Genomic DNA, 17871 nt, shown 5'->3' with positions numbered 1-17871 from the left:
TAGATTAATCCTTTTGGTAAATTAACCATGACTAAAATTTTTAAAATTATGCAAAATTTTATTATAAAAATATTTTTTAAATAAAATAAAATTTTACTATTTCTCTTTAAATTCTCAATATATACCGTATCTGTATCATTAAATTTCTATATAAATTTTTTTCTAAATTTTAATTTTACTCTTATTGAAGAATTTATGCTTAAAACAATCGATTCGTTAATTAAAATCAAATTTATATCTTCTTCTTTCCTTTTAATATGGGCTTTTTCTGTTTTCAGAATAGGGAGTATTCCGAGTCTAAATGCTGCACGGCTTGTGGCGTTATTAACGTTGACCGAGGTATCAAAGAACGTGTCAAGATTGAGCAAGTCGTTGTTCCGTCCGGCGGTGATCTCGCCAAAATTTGGAGGATGCTGATGCCGGGTGCCGCGGGTCTCGGTGTGGGCGCAGTTGGCGCTGTGGGTGCTGTGAGTGCCCCAGCGCCCGACGAATTGGTGCAAGGATTGGGGGCCCTTGCTGGTACTACACCACAGCAAAAGGACACTACATGGACAAAGCTGTTTGTCGGTGGCTTGCCCTATCACACTACCGATAAGAGTCTCAGGGAACATTTCAACGTTTATGGAGATATCGAGGAGGCGGTCGTCATTACGGACAGACAGACTGGCAAAAGTAGGGGCTATGGTTTCGTAAGTATTTATGTATTAATATATTTTCGTATGTTCGATTTAATGTGATATTCGATATAAATCGAAATCATATAAATTTGATTTCCATTTCGCATTAACTATTGTTTCCCGAATTAAAAGCAAAAAGTGACTATTAATCAATCGATACGATATTAACTATTATATTCAAGCAGGTCGATTATGATAATTTTATACGAAATCATAAATATTTAATCTATTTTTGCATATGCATATAAACTTAGCTTTTCCGCTTTAGATAATACCTTTTCGCATCAACGTCATATAAATTCTCGTATCTATTTCTTTATAGCGCGAGTATATGTTGATAATATAAAAATAATTTTTTTTTAATATAAAAATAATTTCATTGGACTTTCTTAACATTGTTTCTGGACAAACTAATGCTGAGAAAAAAATGCTATGGCATTTTTTATTTTTATGGTCATTTTTTAATTTATTAATTTAATTGATTTAAAAAATTCGAATTTATTAAATAAATGTGTAACAAAATATTAAATCTATATAATTTAATATTTAATTTATTTAAATATATATAACTAATTAAGAAAATATTTTGTTTTTATAAATTTATTAAAAAATATTTTATCGACAATAAGCTTCTTAAGTATTCAAAATATTTTCTATGGAACTCAATAGATTTTTTTTTCTAATAAGAAAGTGGTGAAAAAATCTTTTTATAATTTCTTGAAAAGAATTTTTGATGCATGAATATATTTTTGTTAGAGCTTTGGAACATAATATCGTTATTATCGTGGCAATGCTTTCAACCTATCAAAAAGATGATATTTATTTCCATGTTTTAAATTAGAATAAATATGATAAAAGATCCTAAAATCCAGATCTCTTTTATTGAAATTCATCTCTTCATTTACGAAACTTAATGTTATATAATACTTTGCTACCTGCTGCTTTCCCGTATTTCTAACTAATCTTTATCTCCAATGTCCATTTCTCTAATTTAGATTAACTTTACTTGGTTTTATTTTTTTCTGATTCTAAAAAAAAACGTTGTAGTTCTTAGAATCAGAAAAAAATAAAAAATCAAACTAAATAAAAGACATAAAGTTAAATCGAAATTAAAGTTAATCTACATTGGCAGAAATGAACGTAGAGGGAAATTTGAAATTCCGTATATTAAGTGAGAATAAAAACAATAGTCAAACAAAATTTTGCTTTTCAAAATGCTGAATAGAAAATAAAAGTTTTATTTAGTAATGATATCATTTGAATATAATATGATTTGTAGAATACGTAGGAAATACATATTCAGGTATCGATATTTTCGATTAATCGAAGAATAAATATAATCTATACGTAGGTAATTATGGGAGACAGACCGGCGGCGGAAAGGGCATGCAAAGATCCCAACCCCATTATTGATGGTCGTAAAGCAAACGTCAATTTAGCCATTCTCGGAGCTAAACCCAGAGGTAACTTGCAAACGAGTAAGTATATTTTATTTACAAGACTGGTAGCATTTGCCAATTGAATTTTAGTATTTTTGATATTTGTGTATTACAGTCACGAGTTTTACTCTATTGATACATTGCCAGATATCTAAAACTTTGTTCGTAGTAATAATAATACGTGACGTGCATTTTGGACATGTAGGAAGAAGAATTCTGTTGCATCATTTAATAATTATCGGTAATTATAGATTCATGTATAACATAAGTCAAAGCAGATATTTAATCAATGTGATTTATTTTCAATGTTATTCAATGTTAATTGTGATAAATATAGATTGTGTAATATTTAAAATGGTTTGGCATGCTTCGAAGTTTTATCTAATAGATAATCTTGAGACAACAATTTTATGTACAAGTAAACTATATAACTATGAAACAAAAAGAACGAATGACGAGCCAAATAGTGAAGTGTCCCCTGAATCACTCTTTCGAACTCTCTTGGTGGCTTTGAGCCAGCATGGTTTGGCGCTTCGAGACCTGAGTCTAAATTTGCGTTAACCCGAGTGCCGATCTTGTCTGGCTTTCTTTTTTTCTGATACAAGAATTATCTCTAGTTTAACGCTGAGTGAGAAACTCGTTTTAAAGTCAAGTTTTAGCTGCACATTATTACATTTGCAATGCACATTATTACATTTGCAATTACTTTCAATACTGCAAATTACTTTCTACATTTATTTTTATATTTTTCATTCCATTTTTAGAATTTCAATATAGCTGAAGGAATTTTGGTTCTTTCACGAAAAGACTTAAATTTCTGATACACTTCGATAAAAATTCTGATCATTATTACTTAATAAAAACAAGAATAAAGAATAGCTGTTTTTAATTTTTTATAGATGAAAATTTTCCAAATTTTTCAATTATTTTTAAAATTTAGATATTCTATACATCTTCTGTTTTAATTTTTTTTTTTACGTTAATTCAATGAACTGATATATACAATTCTAAAACGGGAAGAGATGAAACTTTATCAATTATATTGAATTTCTAAAAATATCAACAGCTGCAGAAAAGTTATACTGTGTTAATAACAAGGAAGAACGGAACATTCTTGATAGGTCATCGTGATATATTCGATTGCATGGCCATTTCAAGTTTATTACATGCACTCTCAGATAGCAAGCATGCCATTGAACTATCAGTACGTATCAGTACGTAGATTCGTGCGCATGTTTTACGTATACTTATGTGTTTGCTTTTATACATATTTATTTGTACTGACGGCGGCGCAATAATATAGGACACAACAATTATTAAATAATTATTAATAGAAGTTTTCAATTATAGAAAATAATGAAAATTAGAAAAAAATATACAAATGTCTGAACTGATTTTGAGTTTTTATAATTGGACGATTTGTTCAGTCATCAGCACAAAGAAGATTTCTAGTTCATAATAAATCATGCGAATTTACGTTTGGTCGATTGTTCCTCTAATCTAAGATATCACACTCGCTATTTTTGTAATAATAATTTCATACTATATATATTGATCCAACAAGACTAAAGGAACATTAGTTCTATATTGATTATATCAATGAATGAAACATGACTTTACTGGAAGATATGACACAGATTTCTAACTAAAAATATGAATTATTTTTACTATTCTTTCCATGAACTTTGTGTGAAATAAAATTCTAGAACATTGCTATGAATTATGCTTAAATGTAATATCAATAAAAACAATTTTTTATATTTTGTTTCAAAATCTAATGGCTAAAAAAATAGAGGATGCTCTTCAAATCATTATACATTTTTAATTGATAAATTCTCTAATTAATTTTGATTAGCTTTTAAAAAGAATGTTGAGGTATATCTCTATAAAATTGAATATAATAAAATCTCTATGAAATTGATAATTATTACATCATTTTATTATCTATTTCCACTTAATATTTCTATTTAATAAATAGCAAAGTTATATTATTTTAAGAAAAATTTCGCGTTTCAGACAAGATACAAAAAAGGAATTGTTAAATATTTGATTTGTGATATACAAGAAAATATTTAAAAATATTAAGTATTTCAAGTACATTAATAAAGAAGTCTAAAATTAATAATAACTGAGATTCACCATATATGCTTGTGATTCTAGCATTCCCGTTCACTGCAGGCATCCGGGCTGGCTACCCAGCAGTACTTCCCGGACAATACGGGTGAGTTTACATTTATGTGCTTTGTCGAGGAATATTAAGAACATATATGTCGTATAACTGTAGCTAGATCAAAATAGCCTAAGCCAGGAAAAATCCTCGTGATTGTTCATAGTCGATGGCTATCAAATTTATTCGCTGCAAGTCAATGAAATTCGTTTTCGCGCGTAATTTTTCGCTTTCCCGAGCGCTCGTTCAGTTATCAAATAGACAAGCCAAATTACAAACAATTGATCATTTTCGCAGCCATTATTTAAATTTGCTAATCGCTATCTCGTAAATGAAAAATAAAACGGAGCATTGTTTTATGTTTTTAAGATGGGAATAGTTTTTGAAATCCATTCTTGCAGCGAGCACACGAATTATTTAATTTTACGCAAGAATTTCTCGGGAATATCGGAGATGGGACGGCAATTAATAGTCGGTAATGCAACGTTTAAGAGCCAAGAAGGCACTCGCTTAACGGAATCGCATGGTCGACTAATTTTACGAGCTTTTTTTTTAAAGACACCATATATATGACGTTTCAGCATCCTGACGCGCGCGCGTAAGGAGACGGGCAGAGAGTTCTCTTTCCGAGATCCTTGAGACGGCCAAGGGCCATTCTAAGGACCCCATATTAACGCGAAAGAGAGACAAAGACAAAGAAAGAGAAAGAGAAAAAAGGGCAAACGTATTAGCGATCGGTGAAAGAGAGAGAAAAAGAGAGAAAGAGAGAGAGAGAAAGAGAGAAAAAGGGAATGAGAGAGAGCGGCACACGCACACGTATCAAAAATCTACACGTATGAGTACCTACGAATTTCTTTCCATGAAGTACATAGTGAAGATCTTCCGGGGATCGGCCTGTTCTTCTTCTCCTAACGTACTTTTTTGATTGTGTTTTTTTTTCTTGTTTCTTTCTTAGTGAAATTGACGTGAAGTGATGATAATGATTGCGGTTGCTGAGAGATTTGCGATTGTTTGTTATTTTTGGTGTTAGTTTTTTTTAATATTATATCTTTACACTCTTTACACTCTTTTTCTTAATAAGCATAATATTAATAATGATAATCGTAGCAATAATAATCGCAGTACCTCTTCGATTCGACATTATTGCTCGTTTAAAATAAAATCGAAATGTTCTAGTCTGTTATTTAGACTGATGGCGAATTTTATCATCATTGTAAACAGAAAAAAAATATAAGGGATAACGCTACTATCAGTCTAAAAAATATTCTCAGAATATATCGGGGGTCTAAAATAATTCAAGAAATCATTTTAAAGCCTTTAAAAGTTTTGAGACATCGAGAGAAACTGCTATAGAAATTTTCTGTAATAAATTTTTCTCTTTTATTCGTTGGTGCATTAGAAAAAATAAATTTAAAAATAAAAAAAACAACGATATTATGTTCAATTTATATTGAACAGTACATTGATTAGTAAAAATAAAAATAATAAAATCTAACTTTCGGCGTAACTTTCTCGGTGAATTAATGGTTTTTTATCATTGAAATTAATAAGTTCGCAATTAGAACGTTATTAACGAGAACGTTATTATTCGTTTATTCTTATCGATAAGCAGTTCTTTTCTTGTGCAATCTTTTAAATATAATTTTTTTTCTTCACTTTAGTACTTTTATTTTCGTAATAATGTTTTTTAACAATTCGTTTTTTATTTTTATGCTCATGTGTATATTATTATATTCCGTTTATTATACAATATGATTATTCTCTTGGTTTGCCTATGGTGGCGGGAATATTAAATGAAGCGAGGGTAAGCATCTTCCAATTTTAGATGCGAATTTTCGCAATGTTTCCTTTCGCGTTGAGTCATTTGTTTTTTAGTCGAAACGAACGAGGTATTATAAAACACTTTAACGAATCTTTGTAGCTAAACTTGATTCCTATAAACGTATTTCATCAATCCGGCTACATTGTTTCCTTTTTAGAATTAAAGAACCATGACATAAAATATGAATGTGAATGGCATAAAGAGCCGTATAAATTATAAAATAGAAGGTTTCTTCGTTAAATTAACGCAAGCCAAGGAAGAAGCGTATCTGATCCGCCAACGAACCGTCCAGCCATTGCTTATAAATATTTAGTCTTTCAGCGTACATAGACCATGCAGACTTCTCGTGCCTCTCGTTCGCTCGCTTAAAACGCTTTTCGTGAAGAACGCGAGAACGAGAAATGGATAAATGAAAACCGAGTGCAAACCGAGAGCCGAAGGATGAAGAGATGTTAGAATTCGGTTGAATAAAGAGAAATGCAGCTGCGATTTTACGAAGATTCTATGAGATTCTCTTCTTCTGGGCTCTCCGCCGGAAATCGACCGGCACCGAAACACGAACGGCGTTTTAATTTTTGATCGCGCGACGATCGATCCTATCGCGGTTCACCTCGTTTGGCCCGGCAGATTCTTCAATGCCGCACGAAAAATTCATTGAAATGTGGAGAACGTAAAAAATATACTCGATTGTAATAACAATTGATATAATCTCTCAAAGAAATTAACAACTCGCTGTCCCTTCATTAATTCTACTTGTGATATAAAAGAACAAAAATTAAATTGGGCAATATTATGTCGCGATGTATGATCGAAAAATTTGCACATACTCGAAATAGACGAGAAGATCGATTCAGCGAAATTATTTTTGTTAAGCTAACACATCAATTTAAAGTTCGGGATAGAGACGACGCGAGATAGATATATTCCTCCTTGGAATGCGATAAGGTGGTTCAAAGTGTCTTTCACGAAATATATGGATGCCCATCGAAACTGTATAGGATTCGCTAACCACTATAATATTAATAACCTTGTGTGTGTGGTGAAGGCTTACACTACACTTGGTGTCGCTATTGGTGTTGTATTTTTTGGTGTTGTACGTGGGTGGTTTTTGGACTTTCAAATAACACGGTTATATATACATATATTTATAGCTTTATGTCATGAGCGAAATAGAATATGGCGCCGAAAATATTTTTTTTTTATTCCGTGTTAATTATCGGATATTTATCGTTTATATCAATGATAAGAACGTCACTATGACAACAATAACTCCCCAAAATTATCAATTTTTTATTTTCGCAATTACAAGAAAAAGTGAATATTTGGAAAGCAAAAATGCTTGTAATTTGACTCCTTATTGTCACTTTCGCGATAATTTTTTTCACGGAGTAATCTGAAACTCCCTTTTTTTATCACCTCTTAATGAAAGATCGCGGACGGGTCTTGACTTTCCTCATCTCGCGAAGAAACGTGCAAACGCAATCACATGAAAGAAACGTGAATATATAGAAGCGTCAGGGATTCGAAGGGGGTTCATTTTTTGTACGATTCAGTGAAGTCCCATGCAAAGGCCAATTGACTCTCACGTAGTAGAAATTACAGATTCGAATTATTAAATTCTCTAACAAAGTCAATTAGTCTCATTTCATTTAAAAGCGTCGCATTTATAACGTAAAAGAATTAAAATTGCATAAATGCGATAATATATAATATATTACAATAAAATAAAAATTATATTTTTAGACGTTAGACGGATTTAAAAATAGCTCTTTATCATTATGAAATTATCTTTATTGACGAAATCTTATTGACGTCACGTTTGCGTGCAATAATAAATACAATGCAACGCAACTCTGTGGTTCGCTAACAATGGCGAAATTTTTCGTCACGGGAGAACATTTGCGAACTGTATCGCCCGAAAATTCGCATTTAGCACGTCGACACGCGTTATTGGCAAAAACGTCGTTGTTGGCGTCACGCATAGGCGTAGCTGCATGGTTCGCTTCGCGTCGCGCGTCCTCAAATTAGCGAAATGTAGGTGGAAACGTGAAATTCAACACCAGTCCGGACGTGGTAGACGTCAGAGACGGTTCCATCCAACGGTACTGGTAAATTTGTGTCGTAAGCGAACGCCGACGCCGACGACGACGACGACAACGACGACGAAGAGCGACGACGCCAAACGTCTCAACCGGCCATCTTGCAGCCGTGCTGGCGACGGTCCAGTCTTTATTTAGCACCACCTGTCCCTCATGTCAGCTTCTCTTTAACTGTAAGCTGCCATCGCTCGAAGACCCTATCGAGAGGATTCTAACGCGATTTAAGACATCCTTACGAAGACGATATAGCATCGAGCTGGATTAAAAAATCTACGCTTATTTATGCTCCCGCACATTCACTTCCGCTCGCGCTGCTATCCATTCGTTACACATAAACCGAAAATCAAGTCTGAATTAAGAGAGGTGACTCAACTCTTTGGCTGAGATAAAATGCTTCCTACTTCGATTTTTCTTTTTCGCGAAAATATCGAATAATTTTAAATTTTGGTCAAAACTTTCTTTTTAAAATTGATTAATAATTATCTCTTGAAAAAAAAACGCTATTTGAAATATACGGTTGCACTTATCGACTGTTATGCTACTTCTCTCTAATTTGACCTACATACATTCAACGATATCTATACATCAAAGCAAAAAAATGAAATGCTTCACATGTCACCGTGTTGCTAGCCACATAACTTTTATGATATACAATGCTGTCTTAGGAAAAAGTGTACTTTTTCTGACTCATTCGTAAAAGCATTGACTCACGTTCTTTGAAACAGTCAATTCTAACGTCGCAGTACCACTTCGATATTTCATTTCCGTCTCACGCGTCGTTGGCGGGAATAAGATCTACGTTCATTTCTTTCGGAAAGATGAAACGGTACAGGGTGTTAAAGGTCCATTTCTATTTTCATTACCGGCTCCTATCCACCTGTCGTCGTCGCTCTTCTGACGCAAACCGTAACATCGCACTACAAGACAGCAACGAACGTTCTGTATCGCATTTACATAAATACATTGAGGCCGCATTTAAACTTGCATCTCGAATTTTAGAATGGCGCGATTCCGGATCATCTCTCGAAATTTTAGAGCTTCACTTCGAAATAGATATAAATTATATTTTCGAATGACGCGGTTAAGAAATAAATTTTCTTCGTCCTGATGTCTGATATTTGTCGTCTCTATCTCGCTATATACGAATAACACAATAAAAATACATAGTATATTTTCATCGAATTTAACTTCGCACGCAGTTTAACTTCGAAGAATCTGTCCGATTCATTTGGCTATTTAATTCGCATATTTAACGTGCACTTTTCTATTTTGAAAAAAATCAATAATTGGTTTATAATATTAGCAGTAACATAAACCTTACAATTATACTACTTTATCAGTCGTGCGTGTAATTCTAAATCGAACGATTTCCTGTGTTTCATCAAGTAGAATAAAGAATCTTCCTTCTTTGCGAGCATGTGTATCTCATTTCTTAATTCGTACGTATACCGAATCGTATTTTTGGCGGATCTACCGACGCGTTACCGAGAACAATTAAGTCGTCGTGGCACCACCCTTTCGCAGTCACCATTGGTCCGGTCTGCTTTCCAAGGATTGGCAGATCATCCCATTGGATTATCCACGGCGCCGGCGCCCGCACAATCCGTGCACTGCGCATCGGCACGTCATATATATATATATATATATATATATATACATTTGTGCCCACATGCGCATACACTGTGCGCAGGTGGCTTTACGAATATGCACGTTACACACACACACACACACACACACACGCGCGCGCGCGCGCGCAAGCTATGTGCATTCGCATGCGGAAACACATACGCACAACCGCGGACGATCGCGGATCACCACGTGCCGTTGATGCATCCGCACGCGTGTAAAACCGACCACGTCGTATTCCGTGACACACTTAATCGCGCGAGAATATATATATATACGAAGGAAGGAGATAACGAGAGAGATTACGATCTGATGTACTTTGTCCTATGTACACGTTGCTCGAGAGCGAAATGGAGGTATCGTTAATTCGAAAATCTACAAAACGTGACTTAAGCGTCATTTTCTTTGTTCAGCTGTTCACTCTGGCCAACTATATTCCTCTGCAATTATCTTAATATTTCTCTGGTAATTAACGAAATTAATTTCGCGTTCGTATAGGGTTCAATGTCTTCAAAAATATTTGATTAAAAAAAAGATAAGGTTCATCTGAATACGAACAGAATGATTTTCCTGAAGCATCTAAAAATTTAGCTAGATACAGATCTGAAAATAAATTTTGTTGGACTATTTAAAATAATTACATAGAACAATCTCAAGCTAGTTGCTAGTGTCGAAATTTGTTGCAACATTGCTGGAATGTCAGAACTTTTGTAACACTGCTCATCATGAATTTCCTACATAATTATTTTGATGAGCCAACGAAAGAAGAATGTTAAAAGGAGGCCAATTTCTATCCAAAAACCTAAGAGTAATAGTGTTTTTTATAAATCTTGATTTCTTGGATATAATAAAGTTGTTAAAAAATTCATGGTGTTTGGGAAACACCTCGAAAATTAAGCAAGAATATTGAAATTTGGATAAATACACTACGTTCGTACTCAATTTTTGAAGTGTACTCCAAACGTCGCGAACTTTTTTAATAATTTTAATAAATTTATCGCAAATTTTAAATTTAAAAAATTAAATTTATCCAAATCAAAATCTATAAATAATATTATTCCTTTTATTTACACTTTTTTGGAAGGGACAGAAATCGGTCCTTTTTTAACTTCTTTTTTCAGATCTGAATCTATTTAAATTTTTAGATATTTCAGCAATGCTCTTTTCGTGTCATAAAATTGCCAACTCCAGAAATTATTTATAAAATAAGACTTCTGTGTTTGTTCTATACGTTTCACGTCGTTTTTAAAAGAAAGTATATTTAGAATCTTTGATAACACAAATTGAACCTCAATAGTCTATCGATTAATACATTCTCATGAATGTAGAAAGAAAAAAAAAGAAATGTCGGTTAGTAGATTATGTATTATGGATCCTTCGTGTCGTAACGTATCATGCAAGGTGTTTTTGGTGATTTCCGCTTCGCTAACGGGCGCTTCCGCTTCATCGTCCTCACCGTTAACAATCGCCTATGAGGGTCGTAGCACAAATTAATGGGGTTGATTGAACAACCCCTGTCGCTACGATTCACCCCCTCGTATACTGTATCATTAAGTTGCGTGGTAATATAGAGAAAAGTCGGGAGATTCTAATCGCGGTACGCTGCCACTTTGCGTCGGAAATCGAGGGAGGTCACTTAGATTCGTCACGAAGGGACGATATAGGGTCTCTTCTTGACTACGAAACGATTTTGCCCCTCACCTCGCTGCCCTTTCTGCTTAGGGTTTTACAAAGAGATGCGGAAATTCCAGGACTAGCTGGAAAAGCTGCATCCTTTCTAACTGTACAACGTTTGAAGGTAGTGATATTGAAAAATTGATATTGGTTCTAAATATAGATATGGCGAGTTATTTTCTGTTCTACACAGTTAAGATTTGAAAATGTTATTTCTGTTTTGATGTTATATTCTATTATCCAAGTGAAAAATCTTGTTGCTTCGCACATCTTACTCGATCGTATTTTTTTACATTTGTACTGTTTAACTAATAAAATTTTTCTCGGAATCGCCTTTATTGATCCTGACGTTATTTTTTTTAAATTACTGTGAGGCAACAAGCGTGCGCATCCATTCTCGCGGGAATCGCCATAATGTGGCTTATACATTTACGTTTTTTTGTCTGTTCGTATGTTACATCGATCGTGTAAAAAGTCGTACATTGTATCGTGGTTTTTTATTATAGAAATTATGTGTCCATTAAAACCAACCGACCGCCCTGTTTCCACACGAAGGTTTCAAGGACAGAAAGTAAGGGCCGACGAAACGTTTAATGAATATTGTTTCACCTTTTCACTGCATGAATAAATTCTTCTAAAAATCATTCTCGAATTAAAAATATTTCTTAGTGAAATGAAAGTCTCTATTATATTCGATTTGAGGAATTTGTATTCTTCAATATTAAATGCTTTAAGCATTAGATTTTGAATTAAGCTTTCTTCAGGAAAAAAAATTAATTTGTTTCAAACATTAACTACCTAAAAACGTCGATAACGCAGCCATTTTGGCTCCACTAAGCATATCATTTTTTTTTCTATTCTTTATTAAATATACAGTTTGCAGAATATTGAAAATACATGAATGTATATACACATAATTCTAATAATACTGGTAATATTAAAATAAATCTTCATTAAAACAAGGATAGGAAACTAACTAGAAAATTGGCATTTTCAACAGTTCTGGTAGGATATCGTCGGTGGTGTTAACCTTTAAAGAACGAAAGCTACTTTTAAAACTTTACTGCTCGAGTAAGATTTGTTATAATTTATTATTTCATTGCATTCTTTGCCTCAAAACATGACATTATTTCACTATCGTGGTTTTTTTCTCTGTCTTGTAAAGGTTAAACAGTATTTTTCTTTCACGATCGTGAGATTCGATTTGGAAGAAGCTTTTAGCTATGGATATAAATTATTCGTAAGTAATTATTGGAAGTTAAGCGTTGAAAAACCATCGGTATTTTTTTCTAACTTGATCTGTAACGTTTGCGACTATCCACGTCATCATGTATAAAATAAATCGATGATGTGAATGCAATTAGCGTGCTCGCTACGTCTCCGTTGTTTTTCTTATCGTTGAAATCGATCGGCGCATTTCTCGCGATCAATTAGTCTATCTTTTATTACTAGGCCTATACGAATATGGCTTCCGATAAAATTCGTCGGAGCAATAATAGTTCGTACGATGTTGCACTGTGAAATTTTAAATTGCGTAGATACGTTTAAGGGATTAAATGCGTAGATACGTTTAAGGAAAAGCTTGTAACCTCACATGTATCTCTTCATCTATCAACTATAATAAATCTTGATATAGATAAAAAAAAATCAGATTTAAAAAATGATTAATGTCATCAAATTTAATTTTATACCTTAGATAAAACTTTATATTTTATCATTATATCTGCTTAAGTAAATATTATGATATAAATTAAACTTAATATAAATTAAATATATTTATATTAAGAATATCGTAATCGTGAAAGATATTTTCAGATATTCGCTATAAAACGTATCTTTTCCCGCAGCATTTATAATTTTTCACAGGATCGAAACATTCAATATGTTCCTATCAATTATATCGATTCCCGCGAGAATGTGCGATGTACAAAGATATTTTCTCGTCTATGTAGACGGCATATCAATATCAATAATTCATAAATGTTCCCTTGATACTTGATATTTAAAAATATTTTTACTATCAACGTTACTGAATAATCTAATAACCGTTTAGTCATACATTCCGATCTTTCTTACGTATTATGGAAATATGAAAAGCAATAAAAAATAGTAACAAAAAAAAGATAAGTCCACAGCCATGACTTTTATTTTAATATGTCTTTCGTGATATGACTTTTTGATGATTCTGCATTTGATGAGATTTCCTCATGCTTGTCATTCAGTGCAAGGGAAACAGTGACGGGGTAATTGAGGGAGGTAATTGAGATTGGAAATTGCCATCTGGACGCGCCGGTCTGGAAACACGTGGAACGAAGAGAACAGGAGAATGGAACACATAGAATAGGAAAAGAGGGGTTGAGGACACGCGAGCTATCCATAATGCACGTACCTCGGCGAGATGCGACCAACAGATAAATACAATGGAAAATGTAAACGCAAAAAAGCGATGGAAAAGCGAAACTATACGAAGGAGGGAACGTTATTCGCGCGCTGTTCTTTGTGTCGCGACTTTATTTTCAGACCATGCAAAATATCAAATGTTGATGCAATTCTGGACCAAACAAAGATTTTCTTACTCATAGAGGATAACACGTGTGGTTTCATATTTTTCCTAAACATTCAAAGATATCCAATTCTATTGATGTCGTAATTGTCTTAAAATACCTTCTACTAAAATGCGATGAGATTTTGTTATTTTGAGAAAATAATATCTATATTTAGATATTTTTCTTTAAGTAGATTTCTTTCAGCTTTGTTAACTGGATTTTGTTCTCTATTTTTGCTTCTAAATTAATAGGAATTAAAAATAAATTAATGAACAATCTAAAATGAACGAGAAATCTAGAAAGAATACGGAAGATATTTTTATACAACAATCATTCATCAATTAATCTTTAGTATTGTTTGTGTATGTGTTTGTGTAAACAGTGAAAAGTCTAGCAGATGGCTGACAGTCTTCGATGTCAATAAAATTGGCAATACCCTTATTAATTTCTGTATGTTTATACAGTTAGATCGATTGCCGCGCAAAGTGTCAAGTTTTATTTATCTAGTATGTGTCTGTTATCTTTATTTTTCGGCTCTCTTGCGAATCTCTTCTCAGTTAAGAACAACGTCGAGACGCTTTGACGTCGCGAATAATTTGTGAAATACTTTGGACTAAGTCAATATTTTAAAACCGAAACTGAGATAAAAAAAGTGTATTACATCAGTGCATTAATGTTCCATTCCTATATACTTCTCGAGTTTGCTGCGCTTCGCTGCGCCAAGGACGCCGATTTTATCATTCTTTCGTAAACGCTTACAATTTGCTCGAGTTTCTTTTAAATCTTATGCGAAAAATTATTTATATTGTGAAAAAGTCATAATTAATCTCTTAGAGTATGACAGCAAAGCGGTTTTTCCTACCTAAGAACATTTATTTAGAAGTTATCTTCGTTACATATTTTTTACACGCTCCAATATTCCCCGGATAACACAATTTGCCTTGTAAATTGTTATGCAAATCGTCATTAAGAATCGAATTCTCGCTCGTTCGAATCCTCTTCAAATGGTGCAGATAAAAGTGTCGTTCGTCCGCAATGCGACATTATAGTGTTATAGCAACGACATATCTCTCTCTTTTTTTACTTTTTATCTTTATTATAATTTCGCTCTCCTCGCGTCATGTAATGTTCATCGACCGCGTGGTCATCCATCCTGGATGACAACTCCAATTCAAGGTCGTCGATTTTATGACTATTGTGATTCTTTCTCTTCCCCCGTTGCAGCACGCGACTTGACATGTTCGTTCGAATTAAACATCTACGACACGCGTGTCGAAGCGCTCTCGATTGTTTGCGATTGTGTGATAATGGTCACCAGGCACCAATCCGACGTTGCGGAGGAGCCACAGGACGACATATTGATTTCCTTCGCAGACTGGACACTGGCTATTATCGATCCGCTAAAAAGTTCAGGGCTGTCTCCGGGAAAGAGGCCGGGCTCCTTTAGTGTCTCGAAATTCTACTTTATCGCTCTTTACCGTTTAATCGATTACCGAATATATATTTAGTCCTTAATTAATAATAATTGACTATATATATGACATGCGTTTATAAATACAGTTTATTGAGATCGCGTGTCGTAAATTAAGTTTACTCAATACCGATAACACAAACATACTATATGAGATAAAATCTGTGTAATCTCAAGTTTAATTTCAAAATAGAATATCGAAACTTATGTTGATCTATCTATTCACATTTTCGAAAGTCAACACGTGTTAATTTTTCAATCATACATTCGCTTATCTTTTTAATATATCTTCGCTTTAATATATTCCCGTAAATTAAACATTCAATTTTGTACTAATATTTGTAAATTGATCAAATTGATTAAATCAAACTTATAGAATTTTAGAATTTTATGCATTAATAGAAATTATTGATTATTGTTCATTAATATATCTAAATGATATGTGATAAATTGTAAAGTTGTCAATTTTTAAACTCTGTACATGAATTTGGACAATAAATTTTATCTATTTCATATATTTTTATGTATTCGCAGAATAGACATCGATCGATAAGAAACAAATTGCGAATCGGTGAACAAATTTCGCAGGTGATCGAAGAATGCTCGCCAGTCAGAATCTTCCGCGTGTTATTATTTGAGGAGCGTAAAGAAAAACAAAGAGTAAAAGACAAAGTGTAAGGGAGACAGAGGCACTGCCGTGAGATGTACTACGTTTTTTTCTTTCTTACAAGGATACGTTTTGAGCCGTCTAACGTCGATTTTTTTCAATTTTTTGGATATACTCTGGAGTAGTCTAAATTAAGTGACGTTTTATATTTTTCCAAATATTTGTCGCAGATTTAGGGGATGATCTGAAAGTGATCTAATTTCTTGGCACGTTCAAAATCGAATATGACCAATAAAGATATTATACCAATACATAACGAATGCGATGCACAAGCATGAATGCATGCAGTCAACAACGCTTGTACTCGTCATGTAATGACGTGCGAAACGTAACGAGCAAGTTAGTGGATAATATAGCGTGTAAACGCACATGCTCTCTTGTCTTGAAAACATTTTTCGCGACGTGTGATATTATTGATTTTTTATTTAAATAAAATTTCAAACTTTGTAATTTTTAACGTTAGCATACAGTATAATATAAAATAGTATTTTTATTATTTTTTAATTAAATATTACAAGTAGCAAAGTAAATTTTTTTATTTTCCTACGATTCTATAATTCTATAATTCAAGTGATAATGAATAAGAAAATCGAATTCATCCCCTAAATTTGTACAAAGACAATATTAAGTATTTATAAAAATATATGTGTATCTTATTTTGAATTACTCTATAAGTATATTCAAAGAAGATAAAAATCGGAGAGTAGTAAACTCGAGACGTTTCCTTAGATCTGTGAATTTAGGTACTAACGTTGGTGTTAGATAATCGTGTGCCGTGTGCCGAGAAGTATTTATATTTCGTGCAGTCACCTACATACACGTTTGTCGTTGGTTTGCTGTTGTTTTGCCAACACGTGAAAGATTTTTTTTCTTGGATTGTTGCGTACGTTTTCCGCCTTATTATTGATACCACATTGAGAGCAACGTTACCATTTTCACATCAATTTGCTTCCTTCGGCTTTCCCATTTTCCTTTCCTTTTCCAACGAAATATCCATCGAACGTAAGCACGCACGCACATACTTACATCTATCTATACTGTGCATCCTGATGCTAGTCGATTTCTTTCTTTTGTTTTTTTACAAAGATACGTAAAAAGATTTTTTGAAAGTAAAATATAGACATATATTTTCTGTGATAAAATTTATCGGAGTGATACTTTGCATTATATACATAAAAATTTTTAAGATATTAGTATTTCAATTGTATTTAGATATATTTTGTCGAGAAAAATGAAAATCTTGGAAACGATATAAAGATAATTTTTTAAAATTGATTGCCTTTCTATGTAATATCGTACATGACACATCATCAGAATGTATTGGACATGCACATATGTACACACATACAGTATATTAGAAGACACGAGTTTCTCTTAGTTTCTTGTGAATAAACTATACTAATAAATATGGAGTTAATTTTTTTCTTAATTTAATGAAAAATCGAATAAGATTTTATATTACAAAAAATTAATGAATCTTAATAAGTTATATATTTTAAGAGTGTGGAAACAAAATCTGATTTCTCAATCAATTATAAATGAAATTCGCTTTAATAAAATTTTAATTTCTTGATTTAATTACTAAAATATTTAATGAAAATTAGAAAGTTGTTGATTATTTTATTAAATTTGAAAAATTCGATTCGATTTAGCAGGAATTTAAAGAGAAAACACGCGACTCTT

The 17871-nt window shown here is 32.8% G+C and overlaps 1 protein-coding gene across 1 annotated transcript in view; it reads left to right on the top strand.

The window, feature by feature from the left end:
- Positions 1–410: 410 nt before the first annotated feature.
- The window catches only part of LOC105624022 (RNA-binding protein 38-like), an 18875-nt gene continuing 1414 nt past the window's right edge, over positions 411–17871 (top strand). Inside the window, exons 1-3 of the mRNA XM_012205391.1 lie at positions 411–689; positions 2029–2155; positions 4277–4337. Coding sequence (XP_012060781.1) covers positions 411–689; positions 2029–2155; positions 4277–4337 — 467 coding nt within the window. The remainder of the gene's footprint in view (positions 690–2028; positions 2156–4276; positions 4338–17871) is intronic.

This window comes from Atta cephalotes, assembly GCF_000143395.1.
Source record: "Atta cephalotes unplaced genomic scaffold scaffold00070, whole genome shotgun sequence".
Lineage (NCBI taxonomy): Eukaryota > Metazoa > Arthropoda > Insecta > Hymenoptera > Formicidae > Atta > Atta cephalotes.
The sequence above is the reverse complement of the archived record's forward strand: the minus strand, read 5'-3'. Positions and strand labels throughout refer to the sequence as shown.